At 44.6% G+C, this 20,066-nt stretch overlaps 1 protein-coding gene across 5 annotated transcripts in view; it reads left to right on the top strand.

The window, feature by feature from the left end:
• The first annotated feature begins 503 nt into the window (after positions 1-503).
• ATP8A1 (ATPase phospholipid transporting 8A1) overlaps positions 504-20,066 on the top strand; it is a 944,803-nt gene continuing 925,240 nt past the window's right edge. For 3 of the 5 annotated variants that reach the window (XM_069201775.1, XM_069201788.1, XM_069201782.1), the window contains exon 1: positions 679-970. In XM_069201775.1, coding sequence (XP_069057876.1) covers positions 910-970 — 61 coding nt within the window. In that variant the 5' untranslated portion in view covers positions 679-909. Of the gene's footprint in view, positions 971-20,066 lie in introns of all 5 variants that reach the window. The other 2 variants (XM_069201769.1, XR_011194335.1) reach the window with 2 other exon arrangements.

Here is a 20,066-nt window from a genome sequence, read left to right on the forward strand (position 1 = left end):
AATAGGAGAGTACCAGCGCTTCTCATGAGCAAATAGGTACTTTGAAAAGAGAGTAGATATTTCCATTTAAGGTATACAGGGGCTAAGCTTGGTCAGTAAGATTTGGGGAGGGGGGAGCTTCAGATTTTCCAACAAGCAGGCTGGCATATAAAATATATTATGTGACAAGCAGGGTGCATGAGAGGGGCCTAAGGGGTAGTGGAAAGGGAGAGCAATGTGGACTGGCAGGAGTACTAAGAGAGTTTTGGTTGTAAAATAACCAACATTTTTGAATGCTTTCAACAGAGTGCGTGTGTGTGTACGCGTTTTTGTCTGTGTGTATGTAAAAGTTCCTGGTGAAATCCGACAGAAATCTCACCATACCCGATTGAGAGCACCTGTACCCATCTATTTATCAGAAAGTACATTTATTAGGGGGATCTAAGACTCACAGGCTGTTCAGTCAAGCAGTGTGGAGCAGGAGCACCGCTGATCTGAGAGAAAGCGGCTGCTCTTCCACGCGTCTATTTAACAGAAGCAGCTGAGCGAAGCGACTGTGGATCAGCTGTCTCCCACCAACCCTGCACGTTCCCTCCGCCGCAGTTTCCTTTCTGACAAGGGGCGGAGGAGGAAGCACTACTAAAGACAGGGTGCGCGGCGAGGCCCTGCCCCCCTCTTCTCGGCGCAGCTCCTCCCCTCGAGCCTCGCTCTGCCCATTCATTGTTGCGGGCAAAACCCACAGCTCTGTTCGCAGGGTCCTCGGAGGGAGGGCGGCGCGCGTGTGTGGATGTGCGAGGGAGCTGAATCTGCGGGGAGCAGTCTGCCGCAGGGTCAGCCGAGGTTGGATTGGACGCGCCCCCCGTGCCTCGGCCGCAGCCACAACTAGCAGGTGCATCTGAGGGGAACCCCTGGCGCTACACCCCCGCCAAGATGCCCGCCACCAGCAGGAGTGTACAGAAAACTGTGGCGGAGATCCGCTCCAGAGCTGAGGGTAAGTACCTTGGGGGACTTCCTGGGTGTGACGTACGAATGCTGCAGCCACCCAACATGTCACTATAGTTAGGGCAACGTTGCCTTTTCTGCGCCCCCCCCCCCCCCCCCCCCCCCCTCCTTTCGCTTTCACTTGAAGCTGTGGCTGGTCAGTGGCACCGTGTTTTGCGGTCTTCGCTGCCTCTCCCGTCATGCTGATAAATGCAGACTGACCCAGCTGTGAAGCAACCCTTCTTGTCTGACATGACGCCCCTTAACAGCGGAAGCCCCTCTTTCCTTTTCACAAGCATACTGCTGGTAGCTGCTGCTTCATTTTTTGAGTGCCTGCAGCCCCTCACTGTTTGTTGTCAACCGCCGCAGTCCCAGGTTAACTCCCTTTCCTTATCGGTGCAGCAGTACCAGTACCTCTTTACACTGCAGCCCCAGCGGCGACGCTGCATGCGGCCCTAGTGCCCGGCAGTCCTCCAGCCCTACTGACTGCACAGTTTCCCTCAAGCGACAGTGATGTCCCCACACGGTTCAGCGCCCAGTGACACTGAAGCTGCAGCAGCACTTGATGCATTGCTTTTAATTCTCAAAGTTATGAGGACATTGGTCAAAATCCCACTTTTAGATTAAATTCACAGCTATAAATTTTACACTGTCAAAGAAGCAAGTTGATATTTTTTTTTATAATTGATGAGCGTGGTCCTCCATCGAGTGGCAGCAGAAACGTGAAGAGGGTGACCGTGCAGCCCCATCGCTTGCGTATAGTTCAGACCTGCGTTCCTGCCCAGCGCGTTCTAACAGAACGACAGTACAGGTCCAGTGCTTTGACACTGCAGCCCAGCCCGTGAAGTCAAGGCAGCTCTCGCTCTGAGTGGCATCTCTTGTAACTGGTGTCTGCTAATCAAATGGTATTTAGTAACCACTTCTCCCTTCAAATTCTAGAGGGTCTAGTTGGAACTCAGCAAGCACATTGATTCCTGCGTCCTTTTATTTCCTTCCACAGGCTAGGCTGCTTTCTGTCTGAGGCCTCCATTCAGTCCTTTTTATATTTTTCGTTATCCACACTGTGGTATTGCTCATAGATTTGTTGACGAGGTGTTTAAATAGCAGCTGCTACGTCTTGCCTGATAACTAGCATTGTTTTTTTTTTCTTCAGTACAGTATTGATTCTCTAGTCACATTGACCTCATGTATTGTTTTAGGTGAAAGTGTTTATGACTAATGTGTGGGTATGGCTTGAGCATCATTACCAACATTTGCACAAGCCTTCGTGGTCTTGGTCCTCCTGACTCACCTAATTGTTTGACTTGTGTTTCCATAGTCCTGATCTTGGTCCTCCTGGTCCTGCTTACTCTGACACATCTGGTGATCCAGTCAAAGTTCTTCTTGCTGGTCATAGCTCTACTCCTATCGTTCTTTGTTCTTCCCCTAGTCCCCCTGGTCTTGGCCCACCTGGTCATGGACCTTCTGGAACTAAGGCTCGCTGTCTGCTTAGTATCTTGTTTGCAGTGGGTGGTAGTAAATTTCTCATTGTCTCACTTAAGCAGAACAAGACCTATTATGTGTGGGGTTGCTCAGTACTCCATAGGGTGTAAACGGTACATAGTGATTTAAGTGGGCTGCAAAAGGTGTTGGTCTCTCACGGGGGTCTAAGACTAATAAGTAGGAGCTATTTGTAAGGTATGTGGCATCTGTAAGGAGACCTATAAGAATGTCTTAATCATACAGTTATCGTCCTCCTGGTTATCCTGATCCTACTTGTGGTTTTGGAACTGGTGCTTCTAATGATACTGGTGGTTTTGGTCACCATGCTCTTGCTGGTCCTGATCCCCCACCCCCCACACTTTAGTCCTCATCTGCTTCCTCATCATTCTCCACTAATCATACTGATCTGAGTGTCGTTGTCCTGCTTCTGTTCACTTTGATCCTTCTGGTAGCTGTGTTCTGCTTTTTTTTGGTTTTTCCAGTCTTTGCAGTGCTGGTAGTCATTATCCTTCCACTCAAGATCCCTAGTCCTGGTTCGCCTGGTTATGGTTCTCCAGGGTTCCAGTCCTCCTGGTCTTCTGTTTCTAAGTCTCATGTCCTCTGGGCAGTCCTGTTCGTGAGCCTCAGGGTTTCCATGGTTCTGGAGATCCTGGTCCCTTTAGAGGTCCTGGTCCTTCTACTCCTAATCAACTTAATCATTCCCCCCACAGGAGTTCTTGGTCCTCACTATGGTCCTCCTCTTCATCCTTTTGGTACATCTCTTCCTGGTGGTCCTTCTTTCCCTGGCCCTCCCTTTGGCTCTCGCCCCCTGCTCTCTTTGTCCTTGTTGTCCTTTTTCTACTGGTCCCTGTGTTGGTCCTTGTCCTACTACTCCTTTTCTAGTCGTCCTGATCCTTGTCCTCCTGGTGGCCCTGTACTGGTGATTTGGCCGTGATGCTCCTGATGCTTCTGTATTTTTTTCCCTTGAGGTAGTTCTGGTGGTTGTGGTTCTCTTTCCTTTCTCATTATTCTACTCGCCTTCATTGTACACCTTCCCCTCCTGCTCATTTTTCCCTCTTGATCATTGTATTTCTTTTTCTTGTCCTCCTATTTATCTTCCTATGGTCCTGATCATCCACATGGCCCTGATTTTCGTCTTTATGTTGGTCCTTGCCCCGGTGTTCATAGTGTTCCCGGTGATCCTGGTCTTTTCTCTCCTTCTGACTGACCTCCTGAGCCTCTTCCTTTTCATCCTTCTGTTGCTCCTAGTCCTCTTACTTGTGTTCCTTCCCTTCCCAGCCCTCTACCTTCTCCTCCTCCCAGTCCTGGTTCATTGGTCCTAGTCCACTTCGTGATCTGCATCCTCTAGTTCTCCACTTTGTCACCTTACCCTTATGCTCCTTCTCCAACTTACCTGTCCTCTCCCTACTAAAGTTAACCAATACCAGATATAAGCAGGGGCAGACTGGGGTGCCACAAGCTGCATGGGCTATATTTGTGTCAAGTTGACCTGCACACTGTGAACATGAGCTCTGCATAGAGCGGTGTGAGTGGTATGCATTTGTTTACAAGCCGTTTGGAAGGTAGGAGCGGTATCCCACAAGGTGTGCTGCACAGCAAAGTTTTAGACAATTTTGTTTTATCTTTATAGATGTATATAAGGAGGAATACAATGGAGTGGTTCTAAATCAGCACTGGGCCACTCTAAAGTCGATTTAGGCAGGGCAATTTGCCCCTGCTTTCATGCATGCCTCTCATTTTTTTCTTTACTATGTTTTAGCTAACTTACACATTTTATTTCCTAGGGGACCTTTCAGAAGGTCCTAAAACCTGGGATTTTTGTCACAGCCAGACCTGGCTGTCTTAAACCACTGCTTTCTAGCTCATAGTTGAGAGTGTAAGGATGATGCAGGCAAAGGAAGGGAACACTTTCCCCCCTTTTATTCATACATTTCTGAGTGATTCTATTTGCCAGCATTCCACGTGGACATTTCATTATGACTGATTAAAAGGGGAAAAAATACACATACATGCAGAAAATTAATGAAGTACATCCTCTTTCTGAATGTGTGTATGTGTATGGTATTGCATGAACCTAACTCAAAAGCAGCAGACTACAAGGAAAAGCATTAAGTCAACAAGTAAGAGGAGATGGAGCTGGGTTTAGGATGGTTAGTGCTGTGTGATGAAGTGTTATTTAAATAGGTGAGTCTTCAACTCTTTCTTAAATTGGAGCAGCATTAGGGCGGCCCTGGTGGACCCAGGGATTTTGATCCATATCCTCTGTGCATAGAGGGAGAAGGCCTACTGTTGTGTTTTTTTTCTTTTTTACACTTTTTAGTCTGTAGTTTGATGGTGTCCTGCCTGTTGGTGTACCATGATCCACCAGAGTTGGTGATCTTGTCTGCAAGATAAATGAGGGTTCTGGTCAAGATAACTTTGTAAATGATGCAATTGGTTTTGAATATGGTGCGGGTCGGCAAGGGGAGTCAATGGAGTATAGTGGTGATGGGGGTGATGCTATCATATTTCTTCAGGTCCTTTGAAATGTGCTCCAGCATGTAGGGGGCCTCTAAGGGATTCTGCTGTGTGTCTGGGAAGCCGTGAGGTATGGCATTACTACCATCCAGAAAGAGTACGAGGGCTTGAACAGCAGTACTGAAGTCACTTTCTTGCTATCAGAGATACTTGCCATGTGTCAGGAAGAATTCCTCTTAATACAGTGCAAGCTGTCCCTGGCTACCATGAGCTCCATTTTTGATTTTATTAAACACATGGCTCTGAGGCAAATATTAAGCAGTATACTTCTTTACTTCTATGATATTACATACTGTGTTCCTATCATCATAAGGCTTAGTTCAAAAGTCAAGGGAGCATCTTTATGCCCACCAATCAGTCCATTGGCTTCACTACGTCCTTTCTTGATTGCTGTCACTTACTCCTCTTTCAGGCTTAGGATGAAAACCATGTTTTCTCGAAGGATTCAACTAAGATCAGTCAACTTTATTTAGCTTTGCCTGAGCATCCTGAAATCAAACTGAGAATCAAACAGTTAAGCAGATATTAGGCATAGCATTTGACTCCCATGCACTTAATATAATCTAAACCTCCATTTACGATAATGATGGACATTTCTCTTTCAGTTGTAAGACTGGGACACCATTATACACTTTTAATGAACTGCTCTTACATTTAGTGTATTACAACCGACCAACTTATGGTGAAGTATCCTAAAAGTGGATTTTAAGACCAGTCTGCTTTCTTAAATAACCCCCATCCTCCTAGACTCCACAAAGGCTTCAGAAGTGATAGTCCCCTCGAGGAATGGACCCAAACAAGGTAGTATTAATGTTCTTTTCACTACTGTGCATCATTTAACCCAGTTGGACAACATTGGAGAAGAATCAGGGAGTAAAGGTTTCCTAAATAGTCAAGGAAGACTGTTGATTGTTTAAAATTGGCAATTTGAAAACAGGGATAAGTAACCAGAGGTAGCATGTTTATTTTTTTTGTCTAGTAATAAAGGGCCATGTGTACAAATTATTTTTGGCGTTGCAAAGGCCTGATTTGCAAATCGAGCTGTTTAGGCAAAAATGCTTTTCTTGATGTGTAAACATCCAAACACAGATTGTCTAGAATCGCAGTTTGGGTGTAGAAATCCCTATGTGGAAGGGGAGTGTTTACGGCGTCCCTTCCAAATAGCGATTTCTAATGTTACGTATCAAAGTTTAGCAACCGAAAAGCAGTTGTAAAACCTTGATATTTTACAACCAACGCAAAGGTGGCGGTAATGCATTCGCAAAAAGGGTGTCCCATGGGACCCTCTCCCCTTGGTGAATGTTGGAAAACTATTTTTTTGGGAGCAGGCAGTGGTCCCGCTGACCACTGCCTGCTCTCAAAAAAGAAAAACATTTTTTTAATTTTTTTTTATAGGAAAACTGTTTGCATTTCAATAACAAAAACACCTTTATTCAAACGCAGTCAGAGACATGGTGGTCTGCTCAGCAGGCCACCATCCTTGTGATTGCAGGCATTCCAAATGGGTCCCCAACTGCGACCTACCTCATTACTATTCATGAGGTAGGTCTTTTGCAACCCACTAGGAGTCAAAAGTTTGAAACAAAGAGTTCCATACATAAACGATAGCCATTTTATCCAAATCGCTATTTGGAAATCGCTATTTGTAGATTGCTGATCCTAATCTTCGTACATCTAGCCCATAGATCATTCCTTCAGCCTTAAGGTGAAATCTCAGTTATCTACCTATAAATCGTAGACATTTTGAATGTGCACCACAAAGAGCAGAACAATTAAGTCCACTTAGTCCATATTGTTACAAGAATATCTTCTCTTTATTAAGGTGTCCTTGAATATAAAAACAAAACAGCCAACGCGTTTCGTCCTTGTCACAGGACTTCTTCAGGGCTGGAAACATGATGAAAAACACACATATCACCTAAGTGTATATACAAACATACATTAATAATACATGCAAAACGTGAAAAAATACATAAAGATGTTTCAAATACAGAATATTAAAGACATCACCAGCAACATAAATACACATGAGGGCAAGAGACAGCAACACCACAAAAAAGAAGAAGAAACAATTGTCGCCATACATTAAGGAACTAACAACATGCAACACTGTCAAAAAAGGAGGAAACAACGATGGCTAACAAGAACGGTACATCTAAGGCAAAGCAACCCACCAATAAGCATAAATATCACACGTAAAATTAATGGTGCCAATGTTGAAAAAATGACTACTGCCAATGGAAGGAGAGAGAAAAATGACAACAATAAGGAAAATTATTAAGCAACAACACAGTCACAGAGGCTATTTCTAGTAAAGGACTTTCACAAAAATAGTAATCCTGTATCTTAATTATCCAGCAATGATAAAAATAATTTTTTATGTGTAGTTTACCCTTTGTGCATTGGTTGCCTGTCGACACTTATGTTTGTAAAGAATTGCCAAAATGTGGGGAGAAAATGAGTATCATGTACATTATAAGGTATGCTTTTTCTTATTTTTATCATTGCTTACACCTTTAGGGTTAATAGGCAGTTTTAAAATGCATCTTGCTTCAATTGAGGATAATTTAAGGGCTTTGAGGTTGGATTTCCTGCTCTTGTATGGCTTCTAAAGAATTCATATTCCGTGATTTGGATCTGAAATCCTGTAGATCAGTGTTTCCCAAACATTTTAGAAACATGACCAACAAACTTTTGTGACCCACTTAGCTTTAATGGCTATGAGGACAGTGATTTTGTTTTTTTATGTAACTAAAGCATTGTGTAGTAGCACGCGCTGTCATTTAGAGACGGCACACTTTCCTTTTGATGACCACTAAATTTGCACAAACATACAATTTTACAGATAAAACCGTACTGCATACAACTAATGTGTGGAAATCATGTTTCAATGAATATTTATCATTTGTGCTTCACCAAGTAGTGTCTTGATTTTGTTTTGATCCTACAAAAAATGTCTTCATATAGCGTTTCCTTTCACAGTCTTTGTACCCCAGCAAGATTGTCACATAATTCACTTTACTTTTCTTTGTTTGACTGAAAAGTGATAGTAGTTTGTAAACACCAGTCACCTTGTTTTAGAAAACATAAGTAGTTTTTTGTCAGAAGACATAGTCTGATATATGACCTCTGTCTTTGAAGAGCAGCCTATGTGGGTAGATGAATATAAAATTTAAAGGACTCTTGATTTTATGACTTGGACTTTCACAACCCACAAAAAATCAGCTTGCAACCCACTGGTAGGTTGTGACCCACGGTCTAGGAAGCAGTGTAGATTGTATCATATTAGTCCAGCTGTCCTCTTGATGTATGTCAGACATAAGTGAAAGTAGAAGACATTCTTTTTTAATTTTAGGTGCCAATCCTTTAGTCATTTATGGTCAAGTAGTAGATTAAGGCTGTGTGATTAGAGTTGGCAGAACATCTAAAGTATAACTGTTTATCATGTGCATAGAGATCATACCAGACTCCTAAATCAATTAGTATTGATGCAAGCGGTTCAATGTAGATATTAAAAAGCAGAGGTAATAGAATTGAATTTAGAGAATACTATGAGCCTCGTTACGATTTCGGCGGACGGTTTAAGTCGTCAGTCGAAATTCCAACTGGAAGGTTGTGGCCAATGAGGCTACCTCCCCGGCGGGCCCATTACGAGTTTCCTGCTAGGTGGGCGGGTGGAAACCTGAGCCCTTATATGTAACATGGATCGGTTTAGAGAGTCTTTTCAATTTAACACTATTACATACATTTGAAGGCGAGGATTCAAATAATTTTTTACTCTACCATTTATCCAAAGCCTTTCTCTGATGATAAGTGTGAGGATTTTAGGATTGACTTTATCAAAGGCAGAGGGTAGCTCAGTATAAATTAGAAGGCCACTTAACAACTTGTTCATCTGTGTGAGTAGCCGTTACAGAAAGCAATGGACCATGGAAAGGCAGGGAGAAACTCCTAGCATCTAAGGAGACCTCTGTTTCCTTTTCTCAACACTCCTCAGTCTACCCTACAAAATAATCCTAGAACGTTCTGGGTAGAGTCTTGCAATACCCATCTGCTGTCTGAGCCATCTTCCATCTCTTGATCTTAGGTACTACTAGAATATAGCAGAGAAAAAATGGATACTAGTGTGGCTATGGCCATCACTGTCACACAAGCTCCATACGTGCATCCTCTACACACTAAATGGTACACATATATGATGTATATGTCCATGTGGCTAAGTGAAGGACCCAGTTGCAGACGACTGGCATACCAATTGAAAAACTGTAGAGAAGCTGGTATATCATGAATGGTTGTAGCCACCAAATTGGTAGGATTTTGGCATACGGGGCAAGCTTCAGAGCCAGCTTTACAGTTAACTCCCATGTTTGGCTGACCAGTGTAACTATGAAGTGGGTGGCGGCAGGGAGTCCATGACCCCTTATTAGCAGAGCAGGCAAGGCTCCAGCCTCCACTGAGCTTGTCAGCAACAACTTCTCCAAATGGCTCCGGTTGTGCACCAGAGATCAGCGCACTGCTGTAGTTCTGCCAGATAATATAGTTGAAGATCTGGTAATCCCAAACCTCCCTCAGCCAGGTCCAATTAAAGTATATCTAGCCGAACCCTGCTCCACTACCCTGCCCACACCGAGGGTATCAGTAATCTGTTCAGTGTGTGGAAGAGAGACCTGATCAGCATACAAAAAGAGTTCTGCATGGCATACAAGCATCTGGGTAACAAGACCATTTTATTCAATGCCATGCTACCAATCATGGTGAGAGGCAATGTATTCCAAAAGTATACTGAGTCCTCCAGTCCTCACAGGACTCTTCACATGTTTAACTCGTGTTGTTGCCTCATATCGTGTGTGTTTTGCATTTCCAGGTAGCGAAAATGATGCAACTGCACTGGAGTCCCAGTGCAGTGAGGTCTCCCTCTGCCTTACCAATGAGGGAAGCCAGTGGGAAGAGCACCGTTTTACGGGGATTAACCTTCAATCCTGATATCACTTCAAAATCAGCCATGAAACGTATAAGAAGTGGGACCAAGCAGACTAGGTCTGTTATTTAAAATATTGTGTTGTTGGCGTACATGGACACAACATGTGTTGTGGTTCCCACCTCTATACTGTAAACGTGCAGCTCCGATGGAAGGTGAATCACCAATGGCTCCATAATGAGCGCATAAAGGAGAGGGGGAAACAGGGCACCCCTGTCTTGTTCCTCTTTTGATAGGGGGCACGGGCGACACTGCCTGTCCCTTTCACACTCTGGTTTGGTTTGAAGCTCTGCATATAGCAGGCAAGTCTAGGATATAAAAACCTGTCCCAGGCCCATTCCCCTAAGTAACTCTCATAGGTAGTCCCATGATATGATATCAAATGCTTTTTCAATATCTAATGCGACCAGCACTGCTTGAGTCTCCCTGCCAGCCATCTCATGTAGAATGTGGGACAATCTTCATTTGTGTTCCTCTCCCTGGTTTAACCCCACATTGATCTTTGTGGACGAAGTTACCTATCACCCTACTCAGTCGCACCACTAGCACCATGGCCATGAGTTTGATGTCTACATTGAGCATAGACAAGGGGCGGTAGGACCCTGGCCCCATAAGGTCTTTCTCTGACTTAGGGAACATGATCATCAGCTCCTCGTACATTTATGTGGTGGGAAGCTACCGACATCCCCTGCCTTCCGGAGTGCCTCCAACAGTACAGGGATGAGCGTTGGGGCAAATGCCATGGGGAACCCATCCGGTCTTGAACATTTTCCTGTGGCCATGCCCGCAGTGCCTCCTCAAGTTGTATTTCCCCCACCATACCCTCCATCTGTCCCAGTGTCAAGCTTGGTAGCTCCATCTTGTCTAGGAATACTGCTAAGGCGTGGGGGATTCCATTCTGCAGGGGCTACGTATATGTTAGCAAGGTGCACTCGTAGCTGCTCATTTATGGCCATTTGTCCTATAGCCTGCCCACTGTCAGGGTGTCGTAGAAAAAGAATCAAAAGGGGCGGTCTTACTCGCTTTACTAACCAGACCAGCATACAGCCTGATTTATCTCCTTCCCACAATAGTCTCTGCCTGTAGTCCCACCGCAGTCAAATCTATCCCAGAGGGCTGTAACTTGCCGCTGTGCACTCGACAGCTCTTCTGCCTCCTTTGTCTGCTCTGGTTGTCTACTTTGTAATCTAAGGAGTGTTTCCTCTCCCTCCTGTAGTTCACCCTCTAATTTTTTCCTAGTGCCGTATGTCTTGCTAATACTCTGCCCCTAGGCACTACCTTTGTGCTTCCCGTGTCTCTGTGGAGTCCCAGCTGAAAGTCAAGTAACCTTGTAGCACCATTTGTATGTCTGTTATACTCCAAATCCCTCGGTGAGTCCTGCCGCAGCCACCATAGTGCTATCTGTGGTCTCTGCTCCCGGATTCCAAATTCTAGAAGCAGGGGAGCGTGATCGGACAAAGAACACACCTGATACGTGATCGATCTGACATTCATCAGACCTTCACTGAAGAGCAGAAATCTATCCAGACGGCTATACGTCCCATGAATGACGGAGTAACAGGAGTACGTTTTGGCAAGCAGATGGAAGATTGAGGTTGTGCCTAGTGTCCCTGAGGTGAAGTTTGGCCATTGTTTCCCAGAGGCTTGTAACCATATGCAGTTTTGTATCCTGCTGGTCAAACTGTCCATCTGGGATACAGTTAAAATCACCAGCCCACACCATCGGCATTCCCATGTATGGGATGAATTCCGATTCCATGGCCGGGAAAAAACTGCATCATCTATGTTGTGTGTGTGTATGTATTTAGGAAACATATTTCCCTCCCATCCAATTCACTGTGTAGGAGGACATACTTGCCCGCCTCATCCGCTGTGACACTTTTTATGTATATTTAGCAGAGTGCAATGGAATACCACATACCTGTAAGTGGTATGTAGAAATCACTGATCTATGCATTAATCAAATGGAAACATTGCCTTCATTAAAGAGGTGAACCATGAAATTCTCCACGTCTCTACTCCGCAGCCTTTCAGTTATATTTGTGGTATACAAAGGTTGCATGCACATAGCACCACTGGAGATGAATATAAGAGATCAATCAACATGCCTCTCCAAACACCTTTGAATGTAATATTACCATGATTCTGTAGTGTGCCAGAGTTGATGAGCTCTTGAAACCCTAAAGAGATGGTAGCTTTGTTTTCTTTGTGTTAGATAAACTGATTCACATTTGTCAGTCCCTGACTGTTTTCCGCAATACACCCCATGTGCCCCCCAATTGCTGTAGGCCAAGTTGTCTATAGTTATCCTTTACATTTTAAGCAAAGTAAGCCTAAGAGGTGTTTTAGCAAGTGGATGCAAGTGCCATTTGGCAGGTAAAACCACCGGGCTCTCTAAGAAGCAGTTCAAAGCTACTTCTATCAGATGGTGATGATGCTGTTCATGAGAGCACAGTGAAATGAATTTACTGAGCTTGCACCTCTGTCTCACTCTGAATTTGCATGAAGAATGCAGTGGCTATTACTGAATTCAGCAGTAGCATTTGATTAAAGCATTTCTAGAAATCTCTGCTATGGATCCTAACCACCAAGGGACAGGACCTACAGCATTTCCTTACTGACTTGGCCAATAATGAAACATATAGGGTGACAGTAACTTTCATGTTCACAATTTCAAAGTGACCACTTCTAACTAGTCAAGTATTTTATTGGGGTTTTAATGTAACACATACCTTTGCCAAGGAAAGACGAGCGTAGCCTTACTTAGTTGTAGGGGTTGTGCGAGAATGTTTATAAAGGTTGAACAATGTTAGTTGAGGTTACATAAATTAAGATCGTGATACATATATTAAGTACAGATTGATTGCATAGACGAGACATGGGTAACTTAGGGGAGTGTGGTTACGTAGGTTGTGCTTTGGTTGGAATGTTTCATAAATCCACTGGTAGAGGACTTTTGGTGTGGCAATTTGGTCAATGTGCCATGAGAAATTGAAGTGATGAAAAATGTCTGTACGAGTTATTATAGCTGTTTCTTGTTGATGATAAAATCTAATACAAGTTTGTTATTTAAAAAAAATCCACTGGTAGATTTTGAGGCAGAGGTGCCTCATGGAAGATTGGCATAAGACCTCGGGTGTAATTGGACATGGAGAAAGGAAAGTCATTAGAGTAGGTGGAGTTGGTGGTGGTCAGTGCATCCATGGTGCATTTTAGAGGTAAAGGGTTACATTTGTTTGCCTTTAAAATTTCCTCTTATTTGCTATAGAGCTTTTCTGACATTGCGCTCACATTTTCGGGCCCTGGCTGAGCTGTAGCTAGCTAATCAGAATTGAATCCTGTGAATTGCAGTTTATTCACTAAACCCTACAGTAAAGACGGGCAAGATGTGCATGATGTAGTAACCTGGTACTTAAGTAAATCAACCTGCGATTGGCCCAACCTGTGTATAGTTCTCAAAGGGAAGGCTGTCCCCACCCTCGCCATTTCAAAAGCTGCACATGTGTAACAAGAATTTGTCAGTGGGATTTAGATATCTAGGGATCCTAGGGTAGACACAGGTGGGCATGAAAGTGAAAGGGTGGGGTGAATGGGTAGCTGTTTGAGCAGGCACCAGCAAAAAGAAATGATTAGAGCTGGCCCTAACATTTAGCACGTTGGATAACACCAGTGACAGTAGTGAAAATATGGCATCTTTCGTTGTTTGTAATGAGATGCAATTCACAGTAGCATACAAAGAAATAGCAACCATGGGAAGGATTATCAGGTTGGGTACACTTAATAGAGTAAAAACTGTGCATATAATAGGCTATACACAATCTGCACATCTAGCATATCTGTACGTATGTGCATGTACCCAGCATTCCTAGGTTTGGCTCAACTCTCCCACAACCAGAGTAGACTTGGGAAATAACCCTTGACAGGTGATGGAGTGCAGTACACGTACTCAGTCTTGCAGAGTTGTCCTAAACAAAAGATGTTAGTTGGAGGGTATGGTACAACACGTTGAAAAACTACTCTTCTGTAAGACTAAAACATGCTGTCCCTTTGCTGTAAGAGTGCTGACCATGGAGGTGATGCCATGTTGCAGCTGGAGGTGATAGGCCCTTTAGTGCCAATGAGCCAGATTCCAGAAAAAAAAGTCCTTAACAAGAACCCCTTCCTGGATTGAGTGGTCTTCAAACAGTTTACAGGAAACACATAATACGTTAAAAATAGCCTTTATGGCAAGGACCTCATCCCCAGCCCATCCACTATTCCTCAGCTTAGCACCCTAAATAGATTGAGTAACCTAGCCAAGGGATTGAGATGCACGAATGCCATGCTTGTGGGAGTAATGTATGGTATTTTATGGAGTATTTTGCATTGAATACTGACAGACTCAGATTGGTTAATCATTTTCTTGTTGTTGTGTGGATTAATACTGAGTCGCTGCTGAGAAGGCAAGTGCTCCACTCTTTTCCAGAATCCCAAAATGTAGGCCTAAAAAGATAAGATGTGGAGGTGATTGCCCAAGTAGTTTGGTGATGTGGAAAAGGACGCTTTTTTTTCAGTGTGGCTTGGAAATAACATTACCCACCTTAAAGGTTGCCTTCCCAACATAAATGCATATGTACAGGTGTGGCTGTCAGTGAGGAACGGCTTCACCCTGCACCAGGTCACTTTTAGATTCTACAGTTACACCACCCAGAGCTGCAATAAACTGCCTGTCACACGTCCTCATTTTTTTTTTTTATAAACCATATTTTATTGTGATTTTAATTTTCAATCAGACAGTAGGCAAGTATACAAAACATCTCACAAAAATACAAGTAGCAGTTCAGTTGGCCTACATCTGCAGGATATCTGACCTTAAGTGTCATACAAAATGAATCCCTAAATTACTACTAATCCTTAACCTCCCTCCCGTGTCCCACCCCTATCCCTCCCCCCAGGTGAGCGCTGTGATGTGCTGTAATTCTTTTGGAGGAGCTGCGCATGTCATGACAAGTTGTGGTCAGTTACCTAAAGCTAGGGGTAGTGCACTATTTCTTAATCTACCTTACCGTTCCCATTGTTCAGGTCCCAGGGAAGGTCACCCGTGGCCAGAATTACCTGCATCATACTTGTCCCTTGGCCCGTGAGTCTGTTAGGAGGATGATCCAGTCTGGGTTTTGGCCTTAAGAATTTCAAGTAGCATCCCCCAGCAACTTCTGGGGGTCTGATTCCTCTCTTGGCCTTTCGATGGAGAATATTCCCCTCGCTACCAGCCTATTTAGTCAACTCACTTTTCCACTGGGGCGCTCTGGGTCCCCCTGGGTTTTTCCAAGACATCGCAATCTCTTGCCTTGCCAAGGAAAAGGCCAAATCTTTAAATCTATCGGAGACTTTATTTTTAGCGGAATGTGGAAACCAGCCTAATAGGCAGTGACCCATAGTGCAAGGGATCTCTCTTTCTATGAGCCGCATCAAGGTTTGGTGCACCTCCGCCCAGAATGGTTCTAGCTGGGGACAGTCCCAGAACATGTGTTTGAATTCTACCCCTCTCGAGCCACATCGTGGGCAGCTCTGGCTCTCTTTCCCGAAGTATTTGTTGATTCGTGCGGGTGTCAGGTATGCCTGGTGGAGCACATAACAATTTATGAGCTGGAATCTGGCATTTTGTGTCATTTTAGGGAGACCCCTCAGAATACGCCCCTATTCTTCTTTGGAGATATCCTGGTTCAGATCTTTCTCCCAAGTCTGTTTAAGAAGCGTCAGGGGGACAGTCCTGTCTGCTCGCATCAAACCATAAAGGGTTGAGACTGCTTTGTGCTTGCCAGTTGCGGAAGCTAGATATGAGCATGCTGCCTGTTTTGGAGGTTCTTCCCCTCTCCCCCGCCATTGCCTACGAATACTGGCCGCTAGTGCCCCATGTAATAAGAGGTGCCCCCCCCCCAGTAGTCCAAATTCCGCCCTGAGGGCCTCAAAGGACATCAATGTTCCATCCTTGAATAATGCACCCACCGTAAGGATCCCGGCCTCCACCCAGGTCTTGAGTTCATTCCATGTACCCTGATGCGGTAAGGCCTGTAAAGATAACAGAGGGAGTTCTGGCGAGTAGGGGGTCCCTATTTTAATTTTGCACAGGAAAGCTTTCCAACACTGCGTCAGGATTTTTAATTCAGGAGGGTCATGTTTCCCATCTCCGGTAGTTCTTAATAAAACTTCGAACAGCCTGGGCCCTGGCGGGGTGAATGCCTTTACTCTCGCTCCTGTTTCTACTCTGCTCGATATCCATTGTGTTAACCATTGGAGTTGGGCCGCCAAGTAGTAGGTTTCGAAGTCTGGGACTGCTAGCCCTCCGTCTGTAGATTCTTTGGAGTTTGGCCAGGGCTACTCTCCTACGCCCCTCACCCCATATGAATGTCACTACCATCGTCTCTAATTCTTTAAAGATGGCCCTGGGTATCTAGATTGGGAGCACTGTGAAGTGGTATAGTAGTCGTGGGAGCACGATCATTTTGAGAATCGCTATTCTCCCTGCTACTGATAATGGCAGGGTCTGCCAAAAGGACATACAAGACCTTATGGAACGTATGGAGCAACCTATGTTGCCCTCTAGGATGTCTTGGGGATCATGATAAATTTTAACTCCCAGATAAGGGGTCTGCTCGGGACCCATCTGACTAGGTCTAGGTTTGGCAGGGGTGTCATGGAAACCCCCAGAGGGAACAAACCGGTTTTATACCAGTTTACTTTCAGGCCAGAGTATCCCCCAAACCGAGACAGCATTTGTTGCGCACGGGGTAAATCTCTTTGGACATCATCCGGAAATATTAGGAGGTCATCAGCGTAAAGGGCTATTTGATGTCTCTCGCCTCCTGCTGAAATTCCCGGACCACCTTCTTCCGCTCTTGCCGCAGCAGCTAACGGTTCCATTGCCAAGGCAAATAAAAGCGGCGATAAGGGGCACCCCTGCCTAGTACCCCACTCAACTATGTAGCTTCTGGATATTGTCCGTCCCGTGCGCACTCTGGCTGTGGGCTTGGTATACAAGAGTTTCACCCAGGAGATATATTCGGGCCCTAGTTTAAGCCGGGCCATCACAGTATAAAGGAACTCCCATTCCAAGCTGTCAAAAGCTTTCTCTAGGTCTACCGCCAGGACTCCAGAGGGAGTGGCTGCGGAGGTCCGGTCTCTCATGATTGCTAGTAGTCTACGAATGTTGCCCGCTGTGTTTCGCCCAGGAATGAAACCAGCTTGATATGGGTGTATCAGTGTAGTCATAAGTGGGAGGAGTCTGGTTGCTAAGATCTTACTCAGGATTTTGTAGTCAAGGTTTAACATGGACAATAATCTATAGGCCCCCATTTCCGTTGGGTTTTTACCGGTTTTCAGGAGTGGAATTATGACCGCTTCCCGGGCTTTGCAGGTAGTTTGGCCTGCTCTCTGGCAATTTTGTTTAAGTTTTACAATCTAGGTGTGAGTATATCTACGTAAGTGGCATAAAATTCAATAGGTAGTCCGTCTGTCCCCGGGGTTTTCTCTCTAGCCAGGCTTTTTATGGCCTCCTTGATTTCTGTCTGTGTAATGGCCCCTCCCAGTCATTCCGGAGCCCCAGGTGAGAGTGAACCGAGTTGCAGCTTGGATAGGTAACCCTCAGTGGCTTCCCTGACGTAATTGAGTCTACTCTTATATAGGTATTCATAGTAGGTTGTGAAGTGGGAGTTGATTTGTTCTTGCCCGTATATGTGACCCCCTTGCTCTGTGGCTAAGTCCAATATGACTGGGGACCTATGGGATTGAGATACAACCCATGCAAGCATTCGGCCCGCTTTGTCTATCTCTCCATGTGCTTGTGTAAGGTAGTTTCTATAATCAAAGCACCGGAGGCGTTCTATACAATCTGCCACTTCTGCTCTAAGCTCTGGTATAGAGTTCTGTAGGTGTGGTTTCCCGGCTCTACTTCTCTCAGCCTCTCGCAACTTGTCCTCCGCCCGTTCCGTGTCCCAGAGGAGAGTCCTACGCACCCCCAGTGCCCCTGCTATGCACCTCCCCTTACCACCGCCTTAAAGGCATCCCATTCTCTCAGGGGGTTAATAGCAGATGCTTCGTTATCCTAAAAAAACTGAGTGTTATGTTGCCGCAACTCTCCTCAGAAGAGCGAGTCCTCCAGAGTTTCCGGTTTGAGCCTCCAAGTGGGGATGCGGGGGGTGGGGGATCCCCACCTCAAGGACAACAAAAGGGGATTGTGATCAGAAAGTGTGTGGGCCAAATATTCTGCATTGGGTACATGCGGGTAGACATCTGGCGTGCAGAAGAACGCATCCAATCTAACATGCAACTCATGTAAGTGGGAAAAGAAAGAGTAGTCTTTCGTCTGGGCTGTCACACGTCCTCATGTGCCACAAAGTGAAAGCTTTTCTTTCTGAAGCCTCTTCAGAGCTACTCAGGCCAATGACAACGCACCAAGCACTCTCTCGTTACGAATGTAGGGCCAGGAACTCTACATTTCTTGAGACTGTGATACTTAGGAAGGTTCATTTGGTTTTGGTGAAGCAGAGTGATGGCTATGTTTGGGTCTCTGTTGGGAAGGGAGTATACTTAAGCGGAGGGTTTGTCAGGGAGTTGCACTCAGTCAGGACGAAGTAGTTAGCACAAGGTACCTGGTGGTTGAGTTGGTCTTTTCTACCAAAAGAACCAAATTCCCTGGAACAAAGGATGATTGGTCAATTAAGTGCCGTTTTGTTTGTAGGCAACCGACAACAGAACTGAGTGTTTCACAATTGGCGAATGCAGTTTCGAGGACCACTCTAACTCATTCTGGTTGGCCGGGGGTGCTTCTGGTGCAAGATAAATTAAGTGTATAGTGCCTGGAATATAACTGGGACTATCGAGAAACAAATACTGCACTGCTGTGGTGGAACGCCATGATGAGAACTTTTGTTAATTAATGTAAGCTTCTTTATATGGAAACTTGAATCCCTGCCGTAGTTTTAATTTAGCTTGTAAAGACAAGATTAATGACAGGTTCAGGTTGTAATGGTTTTGAAGATGCAAAAGAAAGACAATCAACTTGTAATGGAAATTAAATTTTCATCTTCACCACCTTCCGCATTGAATTAATGAAAGTGTTACCTTACTTCACATGTAGATTCCATACCTCCTGTATTCACTTTTTTGTAGAGCAATAGTCCACATGTTTGTGCTACCTACAGGCCACTGGTAAAAAGGCGCGGCCTAGCTGGGCCTGATGGTTAGGTGACCTGGGTTCTCCTGAATGTGCCTAATTGTGTTAGACCTGATAAAACCATATATTACCGTCTGCCTTGGTATTCTTGTCATCAAATTGCGAGGGGCTGGAGGCGATTGAGTTTACAGATGAGGTAGTTATGCTATACATAGTATGCATGTGTTTATTAGTGATGGTGAGTCAAACTATTTAAGATAATTGGGGGAGAAATGGGTCCTTCTTCAAGAAAAGTTAGAGGAAATGTGGCCAAACTGATTTCTGCCACATAACTTTCCAAATAAATTAGCTAGAAATCCAATGGTTTTACAGCCCATTCTGAATAGGACCTCACTGTACATCCAGAGCTAAACCATTATTTCTCAGCATCAGCTAACCATGCATGTGCCTTGCACATAATTGTGTATCCATTAGAATCACGTCATGCAGTTATTTTTCTAAAGACAATGAATTGAGCCATAGGAGATGAAGTACTTCATACTTTGTCCATGGTTGTTTCTGTGTGACTTGTTTACCCTCAAAATATTAGTGGCAGAAAAACTATCCTGCTTTTTGACATTCTAGATAAAATGTCCGGTACAGGTGTGGCCGTCAGTGGCAGGCTATTTCCAGCATATCTGCCTGTTGTAGGACTGTTCCAAGGTGCTGCTCAAACATCCTCGGGTGCAGGTGATAACATAATGCTATATGTGTCACGCTGCCTGTCAGAGATATGACTTCATAAAGAAAGAGTTGTTCATGTTTGGGTTGTTTTATTTTGTAATTGCTCATATCTTCATGTCTAGGAACTGTTAACTTTCCGTCCTTAAATCAGGGTCCTATCGCAGGCAGCAGTGTTATTCCTCGGGGTTAAAGATTTAAACTCTGTAGTGAGCACAGCACTTAATAGAGCATGCATTGTCCTGAAAATGCCCATAC

This window comes from Pleurodeles waltl, chromosome 1_2 (assembly GCF_031143425.1).
Source record: "Pleurodeles waltl isolate 20211129_DDA chromosome 1_2, aPleWal1.hap1.20221129, whole genome shotgun sequence".
Taxonomy (NCBI): domain Eukaryota; kingdom Metazoa; phylum Chordata; class Amphibia; order Caudata; family Salamandridae; genus Pleurodeles; species Pleurodeles waltl.